This window comes from Pinus tabuliformis, chromosome 3_1 (assembly GCF_031772625.1).
Source record: "Pinus tabuliformis cultivar Carrire ecotype Pingquan chromosome 3_1, CPIR1, whole genome shotgun sequence".
Classification (NCBI taxonomy): domain Eukaryota; kingdom Viridiplantae; phylum Streptophyta; class Pinopsida; order Pinales; family Pinaceae; genus Pinus; species Pinus tabuliformis.
Window position 1 is genome coordinate 219,746,126 of NC_142301.1, and position 27,824 is coordinate 219,773,949.

At 38.4% G+C, this 27,824-nt stretch overlaps 2 protein-coding genes across 5 annotated transcripts in view; both read left to right on the plus strand.

The window, feature by feature from the left end:
* The window catches only part of LOC149186580 (ARM repeat superfamily protein), a 482,448-nt gene that overhangs the window by 327,883 nt on the left and 126,741 nt on the right, over positions 1–27,824 (plus strand). For all 4 annotated transcript variants that reach the window (XM_089411041.1, XM_089411042.1, XM_089411043.1 and 1 more), the window contains one exon: positions 14,655–14,813. In XM_089411041.1, the coding sequence (XP_089267167.1) occupies positions 14,655–14,813 (159 nt within the window). The remainder of the gene's footprint in view (positions 1–14,654; positions 14,814–27,824) is intronic.
* On the plus strand, positions 23,701–25,021 carry LOC149186581 (uncharacterized). The gene is made up of 2 exons (XM_089412362.1): positions 23,701–24,656; positions 24,753–25,021. Exons 1-2 carry the CDS (start codon positions 23,801–23,803, stop codon positions 25,019–25,021), a joined length of 1,125 nt encoding a protein of 374 aa, XP_089268488.1. The 5' UTR covers positions 23,701–23,800.

Sequence of the window (27,824 nt, forward strand, 5' to 3'; positions counted from 1 at the left end):
AAATTGAAGTGTATGCCCACCAAAAGGAAGGATTTTGTGGCAATTACTACCCTCTTGATGTTTAGACTCTCCAACACCAAAATTTCTTCTTCCCTAGGAATTTGCACTCAGCCCTAGTTTGGCCGCTTTCCCTTGAAGGAGCTAAATTAGGTCAAGAGAGAGGAGAAAATTTATGGATAAAAATTTGAATTTGATCACCAACAGGGAAGGCCAAAGCCTAGTCCTAAGGTCAATGGAGTTGATGGGTTTTTAAAGATGATTTGATCGTGCAAGGGAGTAAAGATATTTTGATGCCCTAACATTAAAACCCTAGCCATCTTATGGGGATCAAAGATCACTTGGGAGTGCTAACATGAGATCACCAAGGGGATTGCATTCATAAATCATACTAGGAGTAATGCATGCAGTAATAAGACCTAGATTCCAATAAATTTATCTTTAACAAAATTAGGGCACAAATTTACACTAGATCATCAATTCATTCCATACCTTAGACATGAAATCATAAATTTGCAATAAACATGGCACTTACAAGACAATATGGATGAAAAAATCCAATTATCGATCCTAAATGACTTTTCCAAAGAGAAGAAAAAATGTTTAAGACAAATTTTACCCCATAGATCATATCTTTCCCATTAGAACAAGAGGCCAAAATCTCCAAAGAGGTTGAATTCACAAGTCCAAGTGATGATGATAAACAAAATGATCCTGTCCTCTATTTATATGAGGAGGAACAATGTTTAATTAGCCTAAAAGCCGTTAAATCGCAAGTAAAGTCACAATGATGAATTGGGTTACAAGCCAACCCACTAGGCAAGGCATAAAACATAAAAAATAACCCACATGTTTGAGCCATAGGGCTGAAATAGCTGATGTCATCAATCAAGGGAGCTCAATGTGGCATGCATTGAGGCCTTTGAGTGCCAAACTCTAAAAATCTTCTCCTAAGGGTTGGCCATTAGGTCTCTATCAATACTGCTCTGTGGACCCAAAAATCCAACTTGGGGCACCAAAGGTGGTTTCTTGAGTTTGTGACTGGTCATAATGTTAGTCTCTTCTCCAATGTTGAGGGCTTCCAAGGTGGTGCTCCCATGTCTCCAGGGGTGAGACCATCCTCATCTAGGCCTTGGATCAACTGCCATCCTTCACAAAGTGCTAAGGCTGGTTGGGAGGATGTTGTGTCTAGGTGCATCACTTCAAAATGTCATCAAATGCAGGGAAGAGTGCTAGAATGCTTTGTGTGTTGGAGGTGCCCAAGGGTGTGTGTGATGCTTCGTTGTTGACTGGAGTGTCACGGCTCTCAACGATTTACCTGTCAATGTTGATATGCTTCTCTCGAGGCTTGGGTACTTGTGGGTGAGGTGCTGAGGTCATGGCTTGTGGAACCACCTAATAATCACAACATAAAGTCTAGTGCAAGTAGCTAGTCATCATGTACAATAATCATATTTGAATCTAAGTGAACCAAGCTTGAATGTAAAGGGCTATTTAATACTTCAAATTATTGAATTTTTGTAGCTATGGTTTGTCTTCATAATGTATAATTTTTACTTGTAATGATAAAATATAAATCATATTTGTGATGAAAGAAAATTATTTGCAGCATATTCTCCATGCTTGTGAGAGAAGAAAAATATTTATTGATTTTATTTTTAGAAGAAAATATTGTAAGGCATGTTCTTCAATGACCTTATCACAAGCGGGAAAATGAAATTTTAGATTTAAGTTTGGACACCACAAGTTGCCCAAGTCAGCTTCTGAGTGATGTAGTCAATCTTGCCCTTGGAGGCACCTATTCGACCCATCCAATGTCTATATATAGAGATCACTTGATCTCCCACCAAGACAGATTCATATGTCATCTTATAAAGTATATTTTTGATTTGAGCAAGCGAAGGAGACAAGAAAAGAAGGAAGGCCAAGAACAAGGAGAACAAGCCAGCCAAGAGATCTAGAGGAAGATTGCCCTCACATGTGTGAAGAGACTCCTGCTGTAGGTCTGAATATTCTGGAGGTCAAAATCAAATATTTCTGTGGAATAGTCTGAGTTTTCTTTGGAGATGAGTAGGCCAAATTTCAACCTCTATTAAAAACCTAGTCCTAGTTATTGAGGAGCATGTTGGAGACATCTTTGTGATATTTTTGACTTGGCATCTTCTGGTTTTCTTGAGGTGACATCTTGCTGGTTAGTTTGACCATGAGCTTGACTTTAATGTATCTGTTGTTGAATTGAATATTTTTTTAAGAAGAAGGTTGCTAGGATTTTCCCCCATGTGGGTTTTCCTAGGGTAAAATCTTGTGTTCTTTATTTGGATGTCTCTTTATGATCCTACTGTAATAAATGTATTACTGTTGATGTCTTCTGTGTCATTGCCGAATGATTAATTTATGAATAAGAAAGTGAAAAAGGGTTGAATCTTTGGAATTAATTATCAATATACAAGAGACTCTAAAAAATCAACACAAATAAGGTTGAATTGAATATTTCTCTAAGAAGAAGGTTGTTGGGATTTTCCCCCATGTGGGTTTTCCCAAGGTAAATTCTTGTGTTGTTTATTTGGATGTCTCTTCATGATCCTACTGTAATAAATGTGTTACTGTTGATGTCTTTTGTGTAATTGCTGAATGATGGATTTATGAATAAGAAAGTGAAAAAGGGATGAATCATTGGAAGTAATTATCAATATAGAAGAGACTCTGAAAAATCAACACAAATAAGGCTTCGCTTCAAAATTGAAGCTTTTTACTCACAATGGTGTTTCCGCCCTAGGTAGGGGTGGCTAAAGGACAACCCTATTAGGTGTTCCCAGCCCCCAAGGGGAAGTAACCTTTCCTCAGTCCACCCTCTAATCAATAGGTGTTATGTGAACAATGATGGTAACAAAGGAGAGAAGAATTCATGGCCAGGTGTCATGGTCAAAGGGACCAACATGGTGGGGTTCCACATTTTGAGTGTATAAATGTTTGAGTGTATAAATGTGAGGAGGGAGCAATCATGTATCATGAGTTACCAATGCGACCTTTGTTTTTTCACCCCTCTTGTGTGCCTTTTACTTTTGCTTGATTTTTTTTTTCAATACTGTTCATAGCTCTTAGGGTTAGAGCTTACTTCGTATATGATGTATGACAATTGTATTACAATTGTTGAATTGAATATTTCTCTGAGAAGAAGGTTGTTGGGCTTTTCCCCTATGTGGGTTTTCCTAGGGTAAATTCTTGTGTTCTTTATTTGGATGTCTCTTCATGATCCTACTGTAATAAATGCATTACTGTTGATGTCTTCTGTGTAATCGCTGAATGATGGATTTATGAATAAGAAAGTGGAAAAGGGCTTAATCATTGGAAATTATCAATATAGAAGAGACTCTAAAAAATCAACACAAATAAGGTTGAATTGAATATTCTCTAAGAAGAAGGTTGTTGGGCTTTTCCCCCATGTAAGTTTTCCTAGGGTAAATTATTGTGTTCTTTATTTGGATGTCTCTTCATGATCCTACTGTAATAAATGTATTACTATTGATGTCTTCTGTGTAATTGCTGAATGATGGATTTCTGAATAAGAAAGTGAAAAAGGGTTGAATCATTAGAAGTAGTTATCAGTAAAGAAGAGACTGAAAAATCAACACAAATAAGGCTTCGCTTCAAAATTGAAGCTTTGAACTTACAATGGTGTTTCCTCCCTAGGTAGGCGTGGCTAAAGGACAACCCTATTAGGTGTTCCCAGCCCCCAAGGGGAAGTAACATTTCCTCAATCCACCCTCTAATCAATAGGTGTTATGTGAGCAATGATGGTAACAAAGGGGAGAAGAATTTATGGCCAAGTGCCATGGTCAAAGGGACCAACATGATGGGGTTCCACATTTTGAGTGTATAAATGTGAGGAGGGAGCAATCATGGATCATGAGTTACCAACCTAAACTTTGTTTTTTCACCCCTCTTGTGCGCCTTTTACTTTTTGTTAATTTTTCTTTGTAATAATCTTCGTAGCTCATAGGGTTAGAGTTTGCTTTGTATGATGTACGACAGTTGTATTATCCCCTAATGATGAGGTAGCTCATTGTCGATCAGGGTTTGGACATGCAAGGGTTCCTCTCATGATGTATAGGAGCAATATGATGCTCAATAATTGTGTGATGGCTAAAACGGGTGAGGTAGAGCTCATGTTAGGCTTTTTCCTACATGCTAATGTGTATGTTCTGACCATCTTTGCATTTTGATATTCTTTCTTTTATTTTGTTTGCGGCCGTCATATGCTTTTTCCATTTCTTTTAACTGTATCAACCTCCCAGGGCAAAGTTTCGGACACTACCCAAGTATGTGGATGTATGGGCGCCGAATCCCAAAGAACCAATGGTTAGTTGAACTTGAAGAATGGAGGTGGAATAAGGGCTTCTAATGTAAGATGGAAAGTGGTAAGTATGGAATAGGGATAGATGGAACATGCTATCTGAATCAAGGCTTCTCGAGTAGTGCCCTTTGTATACCGATTGGGCCATTAGGGGAGGTTCCATTGGACTAGGGTTGAAGACTAATCCCCATTTAAGGTGATGGAAGAAGATCTTTGTCAAAACATCTCGTTCTAGGTCACCACATAGTCCATATCAAAAGCCCAAGTAAAAACAAACATAAGCACCTGATTGCAAATTGAATAAAGTACATGTGTCCATGTGTTCTTTGTTATGAATATAATTATGTAAAAGTAATAAATATAGATAATAAATAATAAACATAATAATATGTAAATAAGTAATAATTAGCTATACAAAGAGGCATGTCTAAGGAGACATACTTACCTCGCTATATATATAGGACCCTCACTTTCAATTGTAACATTATTCTTATTCATACATTTTAATATATATTCTTGTATTTCAATGGAAATCTACATATTCCAAGTCTTCTGGAGTATTTAACTTGAAGAATGAACTTTGATCGTTCCATTTGGTATCAAAGCAGTTCAATCCTCTCGCCACTCCACCGTTGCATAGAGCGACACTCTCTGATCCAGGGCTTTGGCCATCAACCTTGCGTCAACATTGTTGTCGTCACAATTGAAGCACTTCACTACACAAGCTTGGAGTTTCTCCGTCGCTGATTTGTCAGAGGCCCTTGGTCTTTTAAAAAAAACAAAATTTATATAAAAAACATTCAAAAAATAAAAATAAAAATATTCAAATAAAAGAAATTTCAATTTATTTATTTTAATAGTTATATATAAAAAACCCATTAAAAATATATATATAAAAGAACATATATATATATAAAATATAACAAAAGAATAAAATAACATACCCAGCCGCATACCGACTTAACCACTTGACGCACGCTGCCAAATATGCCATAGCTCGTCCATGCTACATTAGAGCTGTCATATGCTACATTAGGAGTCACCATGCAATGACCACCACCCGAATCATCTTCTTGAATTGATGAACCTAGCTGCAAGACAGTCGCAACCCATTACCACCAGCATTCCAGCGTGCGCGTCAACCTTGCTCTGCTATTGTACCACCTACTACTTGACCATAATCCATCCACTGCAATAAAAAGCCAAAGGATCAGAACAAAGATTAATTAAACACTAGAGTAGATTAAATACATGACCAATACCATTCGGTGCCTATTCGTTACACCGTGTTTCTGGTATTGTATTTACTTAACCCATTCAAAGAATTGTGGACTAGTTCCATGGTCGCCCATCATCTTTCACCTTGCCACTGAAAAACTTCGTCGCGCCGCCTGGTTTCCTTGCCACGCCTTCCTTCCCTATCCGAATTCAATGACACAACTACTGTGTTTTTTTTTTCCACCACATGTTGCTACCATCTCTAATAGTACCTTAGCTGCAATTTCCCAAATTAGAGCTGCGTTCGTACGATATTCTTGGAGGAGGAAAAGACTCATTGAAATTCTACAGGTGAATCCATTGAATTCAGCACTGGTCGATCACCAAGTTGTGAAGGAAATCAATCCTCACTCCTATTTTTTCCAGTCGTTACAATTGTCACATGTGTACTGTGGCATCGTTCCATTAGAGTCGCGCCCGTACGATATTCTTGGAGGTGCATTAACAGAATAGGTTGAAAAGAAAAAAAGGCCATCTTTCCTATTTAATAAACAATCTAAGTAGGATATTCTTGGAAGTGGATTTACAAGATATTAATGTTGATATGGGGTAGCGTCGGATGTGCTCTAGCCACGAAAATTGGTGGAGGCTAAAGCACAGGAGATCTCCAAGACCCAAAAATAGTTTGGGCAGAATCAGTTTGGGAGATATTAAAATAATTAATGGAATCCCTAAGCCTAAACTTATGGAAAACAAAATATTAATGTGAATTAATATAAAACGGAGTTAGAATGGTCCAAAAGTCATGGATCAAGCCATATCTAAACTTAGCCATTGATTAGGGACTTAATCTCAGTCGTTGAATTGTCAACGAGAAAAGTATAAGAGGAGGCTTGAGGGTCACTTGGAGAACACACCAAGTTGATCAAGAATTAGATTTTCTGGGGCAGGGCTTGCTGAGGAAATCGAGGGAGTGATCAGAGTTGTAGTTGAGGGGCAGTGAATGCAGTAGCAGAGAGGTAGAGATAGTACCGATAGCATCAATGCAGAAGCCAAGAGAGGGTTGACGCATAGCCAACTAGAGGCCACGCAAAAGCAGCCAGAGGCCACGTAGAGGCAGCCAGGAGTTGCACAAAGCCTGAGGAGGGCCAGCCTGGGAGACACAGAGGCTCCAGAGGCTGATGCAGAGCCCAAAGATGCTGACACTGGGCTAGAGAGGCTGGCGTAGACCCTAGAGGTTGACACTGGGAGATTTCGTGGGGCAGATTGGGGTTGATATCTGTCTCCGACTGAGAGGTACTACTGCTAAGGGTATTCTCTGTTGGGTGAGCCATTTCTGGCACCCAGATTGTATTCTAAAACTGCTTAATAATAAAACCCTCAAATGGCTGCACCGATTTTCCCGCATTGGGTTTTTCGGGGACATTGGTCCAAAAATAACGGTGTCACTTGTGTGCTTGTTTTTCCTTTAGTTGATGATATGTATGTGTTGACTCTGTTCTTGTATTTATTTTCAGTGTTTAGATGGTAAATAACTTGTTAATTAACAGAATAAGTAAGAAGAAATAAATCAGAATGTCACTTGTGTGCTTGTTTTTCCTTTAGTTGATGATATATATGTGTTGAGACTGTTCTTGTATTTATTTTCAGTGTTTACATGGTAAATAACTTGTTAATTAACAGAACAAGTAAGAAGAAATAAATCAGAAAGTACAGGAAGGATTTCTAACAGTTAGACTTAGAAATTCCAACAATTAAATGCATACATACTTAACTTAGAGAAAAAAAAGTATAAAATAAATTGTTTATTTAAAAAAAGAATAGCTTAATATATAAGCTATATATGTTCATATATATTCAAAGGTAAGGGTATTGTAAATATAAAGGAAAAAATTATATAAGAAGGAATTATAAAAAGAAAGGGTGGGTATTAGTATTAAAAATAAGGGTTTTTTTATAAGTTATGGAAAATAGGTATTAAGAATACTTTTTCTAAAGAGAGTACTATAAGGTGGGAGTGAAAAGGATTTTAATAATACGGTATTTAATTTCTTGAGGAAGAAAAAAAAAGTGACCAAGTGAATAAAGTGATAATAATGAATTACAATCCAGAAAGGATGGAAGACAAAATGGCATCTAGTTCGGAAGTGAAGGAAGGAAGATTTTTGGAAACTTTACCCAGCTATGCTAAAGTGTTTTTTAAAATTAAGGGAACTCTTGCGGGAAAGATGTTACTATTTCTATCTCTCTCGCTGAAAGTAAAAATTATAAACCCTAAAATTGCAAACCAATTGGTGATTCCTGAGTTAAATATAGTAAAAAAATTAGACTTCTTGGACAAAAAACAATACAAAATAACTGATTTATAGTTAAATATTAGAGAATATACATTTATATCACAATTCTCTATTCAATCCCTATGGAATGAGCAAGGTGACATTATTTTGGGATCAACATGGATGGAAACCCTAGGTTCCTTCGTCCTGAATACAAAGAAGAAATTTTTGACATTTTCTTACAAATAGAAAAAAAGAACGCTACAAGATCTTATAGTGAAGCCAAATTTAGTAATACCAGAAGACATACAAGATATTTCAAGAATAATTTTCCAAGAAGGTAAAAAATTACTACAAAATATGCAGAGAAATTGACAAGATCACCATTGACAAAAATGAAGAAGTTTTCAGACTTAAAGATCATAGTAAAAAATTAATGACACAAATTAAGAAGTTTAAGAAGGACAAGAAGTCATTAGAAAACAAGGTACAACAACTTATCGAGAAGGAATCATCAAATGTAGAAATTCAAGTTGACAAAAGGACAACAAACGCTCATTCAGTCAATATCACAACTCAAGAAGAGAACAAACTAGTTGAAGTAAGGACATACTCAGAGGTTGCAGTTCCAGCAACAAAAGATTCAAGTGAAGATCCAGAAATTAACCATTCAACTTTCATAACTAAAGGAAATTAGGTAATTCAAATAAATCAAGAAAACAACATAAACATGAGAAGGGAAAATCAAATCAGTAGAATTCCTTATCGACATCCAAATCACGAGAGTAGACAACTCAATCAAGCTATGTATTTAGAACAGAAACAACAAATCGATGTTTTGAAGAATACTAATGTCAGTGCAACTACTCATGTGATAACAATTCATCACAAGTTTCCAGTCACTGCAAGATTCGATAGAAGATTAATTTATGATGGTATGATCCCTTCTTAGTGCGACAATTTTGTTTGTCACTTAGAGGATCATATCAACTTGTATTGACAAAGAAGATTGTCTTGAGACGAGAAGACATTCGTAGCAGAAAAAGAGATCAAGCCTTTTTCATCAACAAGCTTTGAGGACAAAACTTTTTGAGGAGGAAGGCAATGTTATGAATATAATTATGTAAAAGTAATAAATGTAGATAATAAATAATAAACATAATAATATGTAAATAAGTGATAACTAGTTATACAAAGAGGCATGTCTAAGGAGACATGACATTCATAAAGGGTACTTACTTGGCTATATATACAAGACTCTCACTCTCAATTGTAACATCATTCTTATTCATACATTTTAATATATATTCTTCTATCTCAATGGAGATCTACATATTCTGAGTCTTCTGGAGTATTTAACTTCAAGAACGAACTTTGTTCGTTCCATTCTTGTTGGATGGGTGAGAGGACATGTGACTGATGCAGGGGATGAAGATAAAATTCCAAGTCATAAGCTAGTGGTGCCTGTCAGGGGCTACCCGCTAGCCGGCTAAATGCGATGTGTGGGAAAAAAACTTTCTCCTATGGGGTCACCTACTTTTGGTGGGTAACATGTCCCATTGGACTAGGTCTAAAGATTAATCCCACCGGTAAGGTTAGAGAAAGATTTACAATTAAGATCTGTCAATCGTCCAAATCACCTCTTTATCCATACTAAGTGCCCAAAACAAATAAGTATAAGCACCTGATTGCGACATGATCAATGTACCTTTTGAACAGAAACCCTCCTTCATTCAAGAGGAAATTCCAGATTGTGAGAGGTAAGTGGCTGATATAGATGGTGAAGGTAGATGGCATATCATCATCAAGAAGTGAATATCAAGGCTTGCTGGCTTGCTGGCTATCAAATCTAGTAAAAAAGTTTTTCCTATGGGGTTACCCATTTTTGTGGGTAACAGGTACTATTTCCTTCTCTGGGGCATCCTAAAAAGCCCTCTTGTAATTGTTGTACCTTTTGTGGTTTCCTTTCTGGTTTTTGTTGGAGCTCCCTTTTGCGGGCTTGTGTTGCAGTTAATTTTTGCCAATATACTCGTCCCATTGGCATGTTTTTGGTTATACATAGGCAGTAATGTGATTTATATTTATAAATTTATAATTCTTCACTGTTGATTGACAAGCTTGGTCAAGCCGTGAATTGATAACAATTATAGTATTGTTTTGTTCAATGAGATATGCTGATCTAGAAAATTAGAAATTATTTGGAAATGAGTCTAATAAAATGATTCTTGTATGCACTTTGATGCCCCATAATGCAACTGGTAACATATCACAAAAGCTAACTAGTTTAAGATATATGGTTACACCTTCTGGAGGATTAGCTATCTTAACCAATACCATGAATTTCTAATGTCATTCATATCTGGTTCTAGTATTTGTTAGCCTTACTTCTGTTAGCAAGCAGTTCGTTTAGAGCTTTTGTAGGGAAACTTGAATCAAATTGAGGCACACAGATCTTAGCTATTACATATTGTCAAAAGAGAAATGTAGTTATTGATGATATGCCATCTTTTTTACAAAGTAGACGGAAATTCAAAATAATTTAATTCGTTGTTGTTGTCCAATGCGCTGGAGATGATTAACCTGATTTTGGGGCATTCATAGGCACCAAGATAATTTAAATTTAAATTTTTACTCCTTTAGTGCCAATGGACAATGTCTTGGTTGATCCTTCAATTGATAAAATTGTGGCATGCTGTGTTGTTCAATGGGATGTATTGCTTCAGAAAGTCTTGATCGATCCTTTAATGCATGCTGTGTTCTTGAATGAGATGTGTTGTCACACAGATTGTCACGACAACGCTCGGACCAGGGCTGTCACCCTGATCCCCGATCTCTCCATTTAAGCCTGTCTCCCGCGGCTAAGGGTGGTAGACCCTATGGGACAATGGATGACCAACTGTGGACCAGTTGGGTTGGGAGACATGAGGGGAAACAAGCACTTAATTGATTTTATTAAGTTAATAGACCAGTGCCTTATGGAGTTAATGACTGAATGATTATTTATCAAATGCTTGCAGAAATATGAACTCATTAACAATCATTTACCATCAAATAACTCACACAAAGATTAACTTTTACCATATGCGAGATAATCAATAAATGCTCGATGGCTTAACAATTTTCCAGCAATTAAAATTCGGAAGATTAAATGCTTTAAATAACCACGTAACTTTAAATGCTAACCAACTACCACTTTCATATAGCTAATCTTCAAATGAACATTTAAGCATGTTTAACCACATAAAAATGATAAATATTAATCCCACATCAAAGATCTAATAGCCTTACCAAAATTTGGAAACGTGATAAAATATGCTAAGACCAAGTGCGACACAAGAATATTTCAGAAAAATGATTTTTATATATATATATTTTATTTATTTTTATTTTATTATTTTTATTATTATTTTATTATTATATATTTATATATATTTATGATTTTCTAAGCTTGAAATGAAAAAAAAAAACTAAAATCTAAATAAATCTAAAACTAAATAAAATTAAAAACTAAACAAAAAGAAACTTTTGTGTGTGTGTGTGTGTGTGTGTTTTTATAATTTTTATGATTTTGATATTGTTTATTAAATAAAATAAATCTAATTCTGAAATTGAACTACATAAAAAGTCTAACTCTAATCAAAATTTAATAAAACATAAATCCTAAGTAAACAAAACTAATATTATCAAAATCTAAACTGAATGAAAGATCACATTTCTAATTATTATCAAAAATTAAATAAAACAAAATGACATGAGACAAATCTAAAAGCTAAAACAAATTTACGTTGCTGACTAAGACGAAGTTATATAGAAAGAAAATACGCTATCATAAAATCTAACGATGCTAACCCTAAGGAAGAAAATTTCTAAACTAGTAATGAAAATCTAAATTTGATCTAAATCCTAACTACATGAAATCTAAATGAAGGCAAACAAAATATTTAACAACGAATGTTTTGAGTTTTGATGTGTTTTCAGGTACGCGTGAGGAGCTGAAACTTGTTTGAGCGAGGATGATAATGTGGGATGCAACTGTGATGAAGGGTTTAGGAATTTGGACTGAGGAAGAAAGGCTACCAACGCGTAGAAGGAGGAACGATGAAGCATAACCAAACAACTGCGGATGGGGACGTGAAGGAGATTATGGGAGTGTGCTGGTGACGGCTGCGTATGACGAAGAGAGAGGGAGCCAATAAACGTGGGCAGCGTATGAGGAGGCTGGGCAGACGTAGGCGGAGATATTTCAAATGCTTGCAGTTTGCAGGTGTAAACTCGAGCTGAACGTGGAAATGGTGCAGGAATGGCAGCGACGGCAACGTTTCTTGACAACGCAGGCTACAGTGAAGAGCAAGGAGCTGCGGTTGAAGCGGAAATGTGGACTGCTTCTTTTGTATATGTGCAAGTGCGCGGGTTTTGAGGGACGTGTGAGCTGGATGGAGCAGTTTATACGCTGAAAAACAAGGTTGCACAGAGAAGAGCTGACAGCTGCTGCGTGGAGGATGAGGACTGATTGGCTTTGTACAACAACGTAGATAGAATGGAGCTGATTGCCACAGGATAGCACGCTGAGTGGAAGGATTGACAGAGGTCCAAGGTGCGGATTTGGTTTGCAGATCCGTGGGGCTGTGTGATTTTACACAGCAAAATAAAAAAAAAAATTCGAAATTTTTCAGTAAAATGAAACCCTGAGCAGCAGACAACTTTGATAAACCCTCAAATTTCCTCAAAAGATTTTGAGAATCCGCTAAAGATTATCCCTGCTCTATACCTGCAGCGTGCAATGGCAAAAACAAAAAATCCAGAAGTAAAATGTGCCAAAAAAACAAAATTGAAAACCCTAAAACCAGCCCTAAAAAAAAAATTTACAATATTATGACTCTATAACAGCCAGATTTGTCAGTAATCCACGATAATATATTCAGAAGTTCAGATTTACTATGATATACTTCAGAAATCTCTCATGCATTCAAAAATAAATTTAAATGATAGACCCAGAATCGAAACTAGCTGGGCTCTACAAGAGAATGCTTTTCGGGAGTTGGTTGGTTCAGCCTAGAACTTCCCCAAACGCCCGTTAATCTTCTCAATCTGGATTTCCTGCACAACTCACTTAAGCTATTAATAAAGAGGGAAATAACAGTACTAAATTCCAAATCCAATGGAGATACTTGCCATTTTTTGCAAAAATTCTACTACTGTTAAAACCCTAGTGAGTGAACAAGATACCTGTGTTCAACATCACTCTTCACCAAGCTATTACTAATGGTTGAAAATAAAATTATGCAGAAAATAAAACAGCTTACAACACTTCAGGGGAGTAACACCAGCAAGATTTCAACCCCAAAGTCTTTATTTATTGCACCAGAAAAAGATTACAAGAGAGCTTTTTTCAGCACAAGACGCACATATCAATGTCCATGTCAAAATGATGTCGACCATTGATGAGAATCAAAATATCTTTTAATCTCATCCGTCGAAATTTCAATAAATTAAAAATTAAAATTTTGCATTTGTTTTCTCAAAATTTCGACTTATTTTATTTTATATATATATATATATATATATATTTTTTTTTTTTTTTTTTTTTAATTTTTAAGTATTTATTTTTTAAATTTTATTTTATTATATTTTATATTATTTTTTAATAATTTAAGTTTATTATTATTTTATTATAATTTTTTTTTTTTCCTCGATCCTCGAACTTAGGACTTAGGACCTATGAGGGGATTAAAACATTTTCTAACCCTCAAGACACTTTACACCATGACTTTTACAATTTTACATCTCAAGGAGGAAAACCCATTTGACATAGACCCTCATAGACCACCCAGTTCTGCGATCAAATATGATCTAGCAAATCAACGCACTAGGATTCCCCTAAGATTTTAATGATAAAATTCATTGCGGCTTGGGGTTAGACTGAAGGGAAACTCTGCCGATCATGGATCGGTGAGACAAAAAACCTTCCGGAACGTAGATTATCACTAAAAAATTAGGTCCACCTAGGCAATTTACATACATGACTCATATCTGCTAAGATTATTTACAATTTACGCATGCAGACTGGATTTACAACATAACACGATCAGGTTGATGATGGAAGTCGAATGGCACGGACACATCGATAAAGCGCTATCCCTTTTGCGAAAAAAAGGGATTGTACTGCTATGGGTAGTTGACACATAGTGGTCAACAAGATGTATTGATTCACGTTACATGTTTAAACTTTACATGCTGCATCAGTCTCAAATGGAAGAGAACAGTCCCTCATTATGGAACTGTTGTGACAGATTGCAAAGGTACCTAGTTTAAGATCAAGATCCTTTAATGAATAACAAATGTGGCATACTATATTCTTCAATGAAATATGTTGATTCACGTTACATGTTTACATGCTGCATCAGTCTCAAATGGAAGAGAGCAGTTCCTCATTATGAAACTTTTGTGACAGATTGCAAAGATAGGTAGTTTAAGATATATTGTTAGCTTCCAGTGGATTATAGATCTTAACAAGCTTTATGCAATTTCTGATGACATTCATAACTGGTTCTAATAATTGATAGCCCTCCTGTTAGCAGGCAGGTAGTTTAGAGTTTCTGTAGGGACGCATGGGTCAAATTGAAGGACATAATTTTTTAGCTATTTCAAAATTTGTTGGAAGAGTATCATCTTTCTGACAGCGCAAAGTCAATTCAAAATTTTTAATCTCTTGAAGTTATCTGTGATTATGTTTAATTTTTCATGGTTGTACATTGACTTGTTTGGTGAGTATTGGTTTCATATCTAAGGTTTTGTTGTGATATATTCAGGTTGCAATGAAAATCATTGAGTGCTACATCCTTTTAGGTGGAGTGAATTTCCTTCACCTGCATTCTGCTGGTGTGGCCAAAATTTTGGATGCGGTTGTTGGAAATGTTAACGAGAAGGGAATGCTATCCACTCTGCCAGTTATAGAAATACTTGTTCAGGTATGATTTTGTTTTAAGAGATTCCTGCTCGATGATTCCACCTTGTTTTCACATGGTAAAAGCTTTTTAGAGTACCTACCATATGTCTAAACTTGACAGAAATAAAGAGCAGTCATATAGGACATCATTCTTTTGCAACATAATCGGGTAATGCAATTGGTTTATCATTATTGATATTTTTGAGGTTTTGACTGGAAAAAAACCAATATATATTTCTCAGCTGCGAAGTGCAAGATTTTGTTTAAGGTTACACCCCTGAGATCATTGAATAAGAATTTGTTCTAGAGGCATTTACAAGTAAAGAAGAGTAAAATATAGCTTTCTCTGGCTGATGTTCTTTGATGTTCATTGAGAAAGCAGGGTGACATTACATCCTAGTGCTATTATATACTATTTTCATCTTACATTTTCAGTCAGTGCTAAGAAGTTAAATGGATGATCATCCAACTTGAAAATCTATATAGTAGATCAATCGAATTATACTATGAAACACGTGTTTGAATGTTTGATTAAAGGTACCTTGAGAAAATTGTGATTAAAAAGGATTTTTGTATTCTTATTGTTTATTTCTATTATATTAGGATATATTTAGGAAGATTTCATTCTAAGGAAATGCTTTGAAACAAGTAACACTATTGTATTAACTTTACTGTCATTGAGACAAGTTTATATTTAATTAACATAAATCTGAAGACCTGAATAATATGTCTAATTGTGCTTGGTGGGTAATGGATTCAAGTGTCATTACAGCTTAGGTGATCAGCAACAGTTTCTGGAATTCTATAATTCGGAAAACAAAAGTTTCAATTACCAGGGAACTTCCATTTTATCTTGATAAGAAGTTACTATCTTTTTTATATGAAATATTGGAATCTACCATCCACATTTTTTGGATTTGTACTCTGTAGTGTGTATTTGTTGCTGAGTCCATGGTATATTTAAACAATAGGAATGAAAAGTAGTATCTGATTGAAATTTCAACCATGGAAGGCTTAATATAATTCATTTGTTGTTACCTCTTATCCTTTGAGACATTACGTTCACAGTTTCTTTTTCATTCCTTATATTCTTGCATTGATGAGTTAATAACTTAATTGTGATATTCCGGCTATTCTAAATTTTTTGTTCGTTGATTTCTGATCATAGTTATGTTTCGTAGCACCTTTCATTCAGTCTTCTTGGTCCTGCACCTCACATTTGTCAATGCTGTTTATTGTCTAAATTTGTTGCAAAGATGAATTAACTGTACTGTCTTGGTTATTCTCTGTAGCTGAGCATGCCATTTTTTACACATGCAAGCATTGACAAGAATACAGATAAGAATGATAGATAATGGATTGATTCATTATTGAGTGAATGCTTTATATACTACACTAATTAACTAACAATTACACCACTTTATTATAAAGACAGTAGCTAAGACTTTGTTACAGTCTAATGTATGCCTAAGTATGGCCATTATATCCACCACCCTCTTGTAATGGTCATATTACATATGATATGCTTCTTCTATTACAAAAACAAAATATTTAGACAAAGAAGATGTTTGCAGCCCACTTCAAAAGAATGTCTTCATTCAACATCCCAAGGTGAACTTGTAATGAACAACAATTCATATATAAAGAAATATCCGACATAAGAATAAAAGATAGTTGAAATCCATAAAGGATAATACTTATATAATTAAATAATGAATAAGTGAGATAATTTAATAATTATGATGAGCCTTGTGATGGTGTACTTGTATGCATTGACTGGTCATGAGCGAAAGGTTGTGTCCCTTTAGCTATGTTATGTCTTATAACTAATTATTATTGTATTTTATATTCATTACGATGCCTCTCCCTTCAAGATGATTTGTCTTCAAAGCATTTTGTGGAAAAGGCTATGTCTTTGTTTTGGCCTTTGCAATTCCTTCTCGAGATTCTCCACCCCTAAAGTTGCGAGGGATGAAGACACAAGATGACATGATCTTCAAAGTGGTGTGCATAATTGTTGAATTGTGAAAGGGTCAAATGATTCTAATTCAATCCTTTGTGGAACTATAGGTTTTGATAGTTCTCAGACATAAATTTTTGTATTGTGATTCCGAATACAACTTATATATTGAGACCCAAGGTTTGGAGAACTTGACTTGTACCAGCATTGTGATAATGCTTTCATACGTACTTGTACTTCATTAGATATATATATATATATATATATATATAAAGTTTTCCAACTATCCAAATTTTGTGTACTTTCAGATTTGATTTTTAGCTTATGTTATCTTCATGATCGAATAGATTGTAGCCCTGGTTATGCATGCTGATTTAACATAACATGGAGTTGAATTGCTTAAGTTATTTAATGCATATCTGGAAGAGAAGAGGGCAGATTTACTTCTGTTATAAGACATTTTGGATCTGTTATATGCTTGGACAGTGTGCTGTAAAGTCTGTACCTTTGTGGTATTGAAATAGACTTAGTAGTATGATTGGAAGAAGGTAGGAAATACACCTTTAAATTCTAAGCGTAGTACTTAAATTGGAATTGAAATATAAGGTTGATTATTATAGAACTTTATTCTTATCTCTTTGTCTTTGTTAAAATCCTTTTTGTCTATGTTGCACAGGCACCTGCCCCACTTTTGATAACCACATTCATGCAGATTCAGCTTTTTGGGGACTTTCGAACTCCTTGGAAGCATATCAAAATTCTTAGGGATGCCATCGAGGACTTGGGGATTTTTAGGGGATTGTTCCATGTATTGGGAAAAATTTAGGGACTTCTAGGATACTGTACTCACTTCCCTCAATTTTTTGGGGACTTCTAGATGTCCCTTGCATTGTGGTTTGCTTGTTGGGTTAAAAGTTGACAAAAATACTCAATTTTTTGGGGACTTCTAGATGTCCCTTGCATTGTGGTTTGCTTGTTGGGTTAAAAGTTGACAAAAATAAAAAAAGCCGCTACTTGTAAATTGGGCCCTATTACCACCCAAACCCTCACTTCTTGTGTAAAGTCATAAAGCACTAGTAAGACCTTGGATGAACTAAGAGGGGCTACCCTTTGTCACCATAGTAGCTCTCTCTCTTGTACTTTAGGTTGGCTCCCCTCCAACACGAGGGGGATATCCCTAGAATAGGATTACTAAAGTTATGCTATATAAGCTTAGGATACAATGGAAAAGTAGATTTAGCAAAACATATATTAGAGTTTAGATTTTTATAAAATGATGGGCGGACCAAGACTAGTGCCAATCCATTGGACAAAGTAGAATCATAATGTAAAGATAAGAAGGCTGTGTTTTATTTTGATAAGAAGGCATGTGACTTGAATGAAGAACCTACAACAATTCTTTTGTTGATTTGGGGTAGCATCGGATGTGCTCTAGCCACAAAATTTGATGGAGAGGTTGGGGCATATAAGATCTCCAATACCCAGAAAGGGTTTGGACAGATTCTAAACAGTTCAGGAGATATTAAATTAATTAATATTTTTAATGGAGTCCCTAAGTCTACACTTAGGGAAAATAAAATGTTAATGGGAATTAAATATGAAACTGTGTTAGAATGGTCCAAAAGACATGGATTAAGCCAGATCTAATCTTAGCCGTTGATTAGGGACTTAATCTCGGCCGTTGATATGTCAACGAGAAAAGTATAAGAGGGGGTTTGAGGGTCACTTGGAGAGTACACCAGAGGGATTAGTCATTCTATTCTCTAGAGCGGGATTTGCTAAGATAGATAGAATTAGTGATTGAGAGATGAAGTTGAGGGGAATTTGAGTACGAAGAGACAGAGAGGCAGAGATAGTGCCGGGAGAGCAGTGTAGTAGCCGGGGAGAGTGACGCAGAGCCAGCCAGGGCTCACGCAGGGCCACGCAGAGGCAGCTAGGAGCTGTGCAGAACCTCAAAGAGGCTATCGTTGCTGACATAGAGGGCTAGAGGGCTGACACAAGGCCTCCTAAGGCTGACGCAGACCCATCCGGAGTGACGCAGGGCTAGCGCTGAGCAGAGAGGGGCTGACGCAGTCCAGAGAGAGGCTGATGCTGGGGTTTCTGGGGCAGATTTGTGCTGAGTAGCTGCTGGAAGATTTATTCCAGGTTTCAACTAGGAGATTTGTCAGAAACTTAGAAGTATTACCGCCAAGGAAATTCTCTGTTGGGTAGGCTAGTTTCGGCACCCGGATTGTACTATGATATTGCTTAATAAGAAAACCCTCAAATAGATGCACCAGTTTTCCTACATTGGGTTTTTTCGGGGGACATATGTCCAAAAATAATGGTGTCATATGGTGTGATTGCTTCTGTTTTCTTTAGTTGCTGATCTATAATATGTTGAGTATGCATTAGTGTTTATTTTCAGTATTTACATTGTAAATAACTTGTTAAGTAACATAACAAGTAGGTATGAATAAATAAGATAAAGTGCATGAAGGGTCTCTAACTAAGTAGACTTAGAAACTTCAACATGGTATTAGAGCGTGATTGCAGATCACAGGAGGACTAAGGACATCAGCCGAGCGGAGCAATAGCAGGAGAAAACTGTGGTCTCGAGGTGACAGAAGCTGTTTCTAGCAAAGAAACAACAAAGGAAGGGTGACGCAGTGCCTGTGTCATCAAGTGTGAGTCGGGAAGAGGCAGCTCAAAGGCTAAGGAAAGCAAGAGAGCCTCATGAAGAGCCATGCAAAAGTTGAGAGGGCTGACGCAGTTGGCTGAGGAGGCCGGGTTACTGGTGCCGAGATTGCTTAGAGCCTAGGAGCTCTCACCTTCAGGTTGCTGGGGTTTAGAAGGCTGTGGGAATATTGCAGAGTGGAGCTGGTGAGGTACTGTAGTCAGAATAGTATCTGAGAGAGCAAGGATAAGAGGAGTTGCTGCCGAGGGTTTCTAGCCGAGGAACCCGGATCAGTGGTGCGGTTGCATAAGACAATCAGAGTAGGGGGCATCTCGACAGCGACAGGAGGATTTCCGGGAGGGAAATCAGGACTCAGAGGCAGTCTAGAAGAGAACTTCTAGATGGGAAGTAGAGACTCAGAGGAGTCGAACAGAGAACTTCCAGGAGGGAAGTAGAAAAGCATCATGGCACTACACAGAGTAAGAGACCAGGATTGACTGGACAGAGCATCGAACTTCGTAGTCTGGAAGGCAAGAATCTTATCCGTACTTGACAGAAATCGTGTCAAGAACTTCGCCTTGAAGGTAATAGCTATCCTAGTCGACCCCAATGATAATGAATAGTACAAGGAGGCAATGGCGAGGAAACAACATGTGAGATGTAGGAGGCTCTCAAGAAATTATACCAACATACCTTTGTGCAGAGAAGAATGCTACTTGAGAATCAGAGTAGGTCATATCAGATGAAGAAGGGAGAACCGATTGACACCTTCCTCGGAGGATTGAATGAGATCTGAGATCAGTTGACTGCTACAGAAGCCATGCCGGATCAGGAGTTGATGGCGAGGACAAACCTAAATGTTGTCTCGGAAGACTTGGAGGTATTTGTCCAGAGTATATTGGGCAGAGGGACTCTCCCACCTTGGGACGAGATGTGGACGACTCTTCGCCAGGAAGAGATCGGACGGCAGTTGAAGACGGGTAGCAGTAGCATGGGGATCAAAGTCAAGCAGGAGGAGGAAGATGTTGCCCTCGCATTTGAGGGAAAGCAAGAAAAGTGGAAGAATAAAGATCTCGCCAAGATCAAGTGCTTTCATTGTGGGCAGCTAGTTCATTATTGTCAGGCGGAAAGAGTCGATTGTGCGGACACAACCAACCTCCCTAGGAGCCTAAGACTCTCTAGTGACAAACAAGACAAACAAGAGCAATCCTTCTCTAAACATGCATTTACTATATGGGAAATCAAGTGTTTAGATCCTACCTGTAGTCCAACGCTGTTGTAGCAGTCCAGCTCCTCTGATCCGGATGAGCTCCTCCTTCACTTTGAAACCTGCATACACTAACAATCAAACGATTAAATAGCACTTGATAATCTCATAGAATAAAACATATTTAACACATAGACCAAGGAGTACATGAAACAACTCATAAATAACAAGTTATTGAGAAGAATGGACTCATTTGCATTAATAGGTAACAAAAGGAACAAATACAACCTGAGCCTTGGTGTTGTGCAAGTCCCTCCCAGGGTCCATCAAGAGTTCTCATTACTTTGACAAAGCTCACCCACTTCCAAATAGAACAAGCAAAGATGGCAATCTCTCCTCACAAGCTTCTAAATGGGAGTCCTAATTCCTGCAGCATTTACCCTTAGAAATGTATAGCTTCCAACCTCCTCTCCTTCTGGCCCAATGCCTGTATTTATAGTGCTCAAGAGGAAGTTAATCAGGTCCACCATCAATGGGATAATCCCCTCTTTAGATGGGATAGCTCCCTTATTGATGGGATAAGTTCCTCTTTGGTAGGAGTGCATGAACCATCTGGAGGCGCTCAATACACGTCGAACAACCTTCTAGAATGCTCTAGAAATGACCACAAGTAACTTTTTAAAGATGAAACTTGCGCATTTTAACCTTTACAGGGGGACGCACCTGCCCCTTTACATACAGAGCGTCCAAAGGCGCAGCTTTTGTGAACATTGGGTGCGTCCCCGCAGGTAAGGTTGAGAGAACCTGCGTCCCCAGAGATAAATACATTTATAAAGACTTTCTCTCTTTTTGGAGTTTGACATGGAGAGCAGAGGCATAAGACTTGCCTAAGAGGATAGCATGACTGTTGATAGAGCCATACTAACTGTAAATAGTCATGGTGACATTTTTTAGTGTAACAGATTGCCCCCTAAAGTGCGAAGCCTGTAATAGATTAGGGTTTTGTATTATCTAGGAAGGGTGAAGCGCTTTATCATTTCAAGGATTATCTCGTGGAGAGCCTGGTCAAAACCTGCAATTTTCAACACAAAATACATGTATAAGATTATATCATCACTGAGGTAGGCATTCCCATACTCAGATTAAAACTTTAACTAACAGACTAACTACTCTGATACAGGAATGATCTTGCAGTACATCACAATCATAGACTTTTGTAGACACAGTATGGGCGCAGCCATCTGTTTATGATTAATCTACTTAGATAATGAATACAAAACTCCTCGCAGCCTGGATGGTGGAAACTAGATCCAGGGTCTTCATTTCTACTTCCCGAATTGGTACGATTCTAGCCATGCGAATAAATGAGTTGATGTCGAACATGGTAGAAACCACTTGATTACCAGTCGATGATGTAAACTGTTAACAAGCGTGAGAGAGACCATCAGTAATGTCAATGGTTCTCAAAGTACCCAGTACAATCCATGAGATGTGAATGAATGAGTTGATGTCGAACATTTCACGGAATCCTTCGATCGAAAGTCAATGATGTAAACTGACGTCAAAGGCGAGAAACCTGCCATTGATACATGCAGACTTCAAGGCACTGACGATTTCTAAGTCATCTCTCTAGATAATGTGCTGATGTCGATAGAAAGCGACCCGTTGTAGGCAAGCCCGCAACACGAAATCATTGTTCAAGTTGAAGAAATGTTGCTGTAAGGACTGACTCAGGGATGGTCAAATGGATGACAAGTATTTTGCAGATGAAAGTTTTGCTTGCAGACCTCTTGAACACATAACGACACGACAGATGGCTTGGTGATGAATAACTCAAAGTTAATCCCCGGAACCCGGTTGAAGACTTTCAAAGTGGTTTGATCAACTGTGAGGTAAAGGATTTCCCAACCCAGGTGAATGAAAAGTGTCGTGTTCAAGAGTGGTAATAAAGTTTCTTCGGAGACAAAAGGTAACAAATAGGCTCATTCTTCTCTCTTTTCCCCCACCATTTCTGGCAAGTACCTCTTTATTTTTAACAAGCTTGAGGAGGATAACATATACTTGATTATAAGCTCATCCTTCGGATGAGTCAAACCTAGTTTTGATTCGAACCCTAGGAAGGAGTGGTTCGTTCCTGTTTGTAATTGAACAGGTCCTTCACTGTGAAATGTTTAACGAGCCCTCGACGTTTTTCAATTTTAGAGAGTCTGAAAAACTTAAGAAGACTCCAAGTTGAACTTTTTCGTAGATTTGTGTCCCTCAAGCCCGAAAAAGTATAAAATAATACCTGGGGGAACCGCTTGATCTTGCGACCAAGGAGTACTTTCATAATTAGTGCCACTGACCTGAAAAGTAAAAAGCGATCAAGGACACGTCGTTTTATTTCCGTATCGAGTTTGAAACGACAAAAACCCGGCAATCTTTTCCTGATTTTACGGTCAGAAAAGAGCTATAAGGGGACCGTCTTTTAATTCCGTTTTAACGAGTGTAAAAGAAACGCTCGGCAATCTTTTCATTTTTTAGGAGTCAGAAAAGGGCTTAAAAGATGACTCTGATATTTTGGTTCGTGAAAAATGACAATTTTCCCTCTAAATCCCTTTGTCCTGCACAAAAACGACACATTACTCATACCTGTTTAAGATAGACAAAAATACATCGAAAAACATCCTTCCATGGTGAAAAATGAACAAGTTCATCCAAAAAACCTATAAAAAGACTTTTTACCATGTCATTTTTACCATTTTATTGTTGAGGTTGAAAAAAGGGCTTTTGGCAAGAAACTTCCCATGGTCGCTGCGGAAAATCCGACCGTCAGAATCGAACGCCGTCTCTTCCAGGTATTTTAAAACATCCTCCTCTTCAATTTCATCCGATTAAAATTGTGTTTTAGGTTTTAGTTTTGATTTTTGGGGGGTTTTGGGCTTCAAAGTGCGCTCTGCGGGGGACGCAGGTGCCCTTCGGGTGACCTGCCTCCCCCGACTTTTTCCTGTACAGGAAAAAGGTCGGGGGACGCAGCCCACCTTTAGCTGCGTCCCGACGCCCTGCGTCCCGACGCCCTGTAGCTTCTAAACGCGGGGTGCGTCCCCCGCGAAAGGCGGAATTTGAAACCCCAAGCTCCACAAAAAACCATTAAAAATTTCCCAAATCAATTCTAATCTTTGTTTCTTGGTGTGTAGGGTACTCACCATGTTGGATTGGAGAGAAAGAGAGCACGAAGACGTTGATTTAGCCGCAATTGAACATCAACCTTCCATTGATGCCCTAAAAGCATGCGGGCTATATAAATACTGGGCCATACCTGGCATGAGGGCTCAGGTGAGGTTCTTGGAATGGCTGGTTGAGAGATGGAACGTTCAAGAGCAATGCTTTTACATCGGAGGGCACCAGCTCGAGATAGAGCCCTCTGACATATACTTTCTCACTGGCTTGCCGAATAGAGGCGAGCAACTCAATCTAGCCGGGACTAGGCCGGGTGGCCAATCCCTTGCTAGTCTCCGGGTAGATTGGTGCACACCCAATGCACACCATGCGAAAGGCGTGGAAATCAAACACATCTCTCTGCGTGAACTCAAAGTTATAGCTTTCACGGTTACCAGAATTTGCGGCGCAACCGCTTTACATATTGCCTCCGGGTCCCAAATGCGGATGGCGATTGACTGTTACCAAGGCACCATTTTCAACTGGTGTGATGCTGTGTCGGCTAATATGAAGAGCCAACTGACTAGGGCAAAGAACAGACGACTGAAGACCTTTGGATATGGGCCTCTAGTTGTGAGCTTTGCCTTAGAGAGAGTTCCGATGCTGATCCCTCAGCAACTCACTGTTGATATCTTGGGTCCTCGGGAGCCAAAGCTGATACGATGGGTTACGGTGATGGCCCGGCATCCTGACGAGGGCACGACGATTGTTCGATTCTCTGATAGTTATTCTCACTGGTTAGAGGACCAGGTTTTTTCGATCCAGGACTTTCCGTATGCCGGAGTAGATTTTCGAGGTGATCCAGACATGGTTCTTCCACAGGGAGAACAATGGGATGACAGAGGTACTTTGTTTTTCACAAGTTTTCAAATTATGTATTTTTTTGTTTTTTTTTATATATATCGTCTCAAAACTGACAGTAAAAATTTTCAAAATGCAGATGTTGGTCCACAGCGCCCAGCCAACCTCCGGCCTTTTGAGAGGAGACATCCAGTTGCACCGATACCGGCCCCACAGGACGCGGCTGCAGAGTCACTAGCTGAGTTGGAGCAGGATCTAGAGCGTCTGACGGCGGATATGCCTGAGACTACCATAGATGATATTCCTATCAGACTTCAGCGCTATGTAGTCGCAGTCCCTGGACCGTTTAGGAGATTTTTGTGTAAGGTAGCCCATGCAGTGGTGTCGTATAGGGAGCACCACCAGTGATTGGCTAGTCACTTTGTAGACACATGTGACATTTTTGACTTTTTGTACTTATCATTTTGCCGATCATAAGGTGTTTTTCAACCTATGATCGAAGACGATGTATATTTTTTGACACACTCCTATCTATATATATATCACTATTACCGGCTTATCTTGTTTAACATATGTGATGAAATGTTTTTAAATTTACATGCATGGTTATCGTAAATGTCTGTCCAACATTCGAGAAGCAATTGCATCTGCTAATGTATTTAAAGACCTTGGAATATGCTGATATTCAATGTAATCAAATTCACGTTCCAAGAGACGCACTCTCAAAAACAATCTTAATAACACAGGATTTCTAATGGCATAAACTCTATTAAGCTGTAATACAACAAGTTCAGAATCTAACCTCACTATCAAACGTCGAATTCCAAATGAAATAGATTCGGATAATAATTCAACCACTGCACTGTATTCTGCAATGTTGTTTGTTGTTTGACCGAGGCTTACCCCATGCATAGAAACTAACTCGTCAGAGGGTGAATAGATAACCCAAGCTGCGGAAGAGATATTCCGTGTACTACGACAAGCACCATCAGCAAATCCAATGTATGTTTGGAGAGGCGTCGACATCTGCAATATCAAGAGTAAAACCAAGATAAGCCAGAATAACGACGAAAAACACACTCTCTAAGCTAAGCACACTGACTAACTAACAAACATACTAGCTAGAAAGAAAACCTAACCTAACTAAAAATTCTCCATACCCACCATTTAAGCATAATACCTCTTTAGGTAAAGTCCATTTCTGGGTTTACCCAAAGAGTCCCCATCAAAATCTACCAGCTCATAAGCCCCTTTTGCTAGCTTTCGCTTTACAATGTAGGGTCCATGCCACATAGGAACGAATTTTCCAGCACCTAGCTTATCGTTAGCTTGATCATATAATAGCACTAGGTCTCCCTCCGAAAAACTTCGAGGGGTCACATTTCTATCATACTGAGCTTTCATTCGCTTCGCGTGAGTCTCGATTGCCAATGCAACGTCACGTCGAGTCTCATCTAATTTAGCTAAGTACAATAAACGTTTCTCCTCTTCGGAAGTAGCTGGAAGTAATTCGACAGCCATTTGAAGTGATGGGATTTCGCATTCAATGGGTAACACAGCTTCCAAGCCATAAACTAGCTGGAAAGGAGTGAACCCTGTTGAAGTTTTCACTGAGGTTCGGTATGCCCATAGCGCTGAAAATAACATGTGCCAATTCGACCGATGAATACCAATGGTTCGTCGGATCATGATAACCAAAACTTTGTTGATAGACTCAACCAAACCGTTGGCTTGCGGATAATAAGGAGTAGAGCTATCGTGGCGCAAACCAAGCTGGCTTGTAAGCTCAGTCATCATGATGTTTCGAAAATGGCTCCCATGGTCAGTAATGATTGCTTGTGGGACACCAAACCTAGTTATAATATGATTGAATACGAAAACTGCAGCTGTTTTGCCGCTTGCGTCGAATGTAGGCATCGCCTCGGCCCATTTAGTAAAATAATCAACCGCGAGGATGATATACGCATGCCCCCCGGCCGAGTGAGGGTTACAAGTAATAAAGTCGATACCCCATTTGGCGAATGGACCAACGGCAATTATAGGGTGGAGAGGAGCAGGTGGTGCGCGCATCTTGCGATCAAACACTTGACAGTTGTGGCACTTCCGGACTGCAATGATACAATCTTTAAACATAGACGGCCAGAAATAGCCAGCGCGCAACACCTTCTGAGCTGTGGCATACCCAGACATATGACCGCCACATGCTCCAGAGTGACAATCATTCAAAACCCTCTCAGCCTCTTCGTGAGTTAAACAACGTCGAAAAACTAAGTCTGCCCCTCGGCGATAAAGTGTATCTCCAATAATTTTGTATTGCTGGGATTGAAACCGAATTGTTCGACGTTCCGCCTTGGAAGCTTCAGGCCGAAAGGTTTGGGTTTGGAGATAGATGATTATATCCCCGTACCATGGATCTAAAGTACTGATAAGAAACAAAGATTCGTCCGCAATGGACTCCTCTGCCACAGTCTCTGTGTCAGCACGAGGGAAATCACACATCAATTCCGCAAAAACCAAGGATTTCTTAGACTTGGACTTCTCGAATTCCAAGTCGAACTCTTGCAGGATAACGATCCACTTAGAGTACTTGCCCCCTAGCAATTGTTTTGTCAAAATATAGATCATAGGGTTGCAATCCGAAATAACTGTAGTTTTACGGAGAAGAATGTAGTGACGAAAACGCTGGACAGCTTGAACGGCTGCCAGGGCCAATTTCTCCACATGTGAATATTTCAACTCAGTGGGATTTAAGGTCCTACTAAGATAATATATCACATGTTCCGCTCCGAATTCATCTTCTTGAACTAACACCATTCCAATGGTGGAATGCGAAGCTGCGAGGTATAAGAAGTAGTCCTGGTTGTAGTTGGGAGGATGCAACAACGGTGCATGGGTCAACGCGTGTTTAAGTGCATCAAAAGATTGTTGGGCAATCTCGTCCCAAAAGAATTGAGCGTTCTGTTTCAACAACCGTGTAAAACCTTTAGTGACCTCGGCGTAGTTTGGGATGAATCGGCGTAAAAAGTTCGCTTTCCCTTGCAAACTTTGGAGTTGGCGCAAACTCGAAGGAGGAGGCAATTTGATGATAGCTTCGACCTTCGAGGGATCGACGCGAATGCCGGCTTTTGAAACAACAAATCCCAGCAATCGACCTGTTTCTATACAGAAAACACACTTGTGGGGATTCAACCGAATTCGATAATGCCTACAC

What these genes read in the sequence shown, in the direction of transcription:
- LOC149186581 (XM_089412362.1), top strand. Translation starts at nt 23,801, where the DNA reads ATGTTGGATTGGAGAGAAAGAGAGCACGAAGACGTTGATTTAGCCGCA. An exon ending in AGAACAATGGGATGACAGAG is followed by an intron (nt 24,657 to 24,752) that starts GTACTTTGTTTT and finishes TTCAAAATGCAG; the next exon opens with ATGTTGGTCCACAGCGCCCA.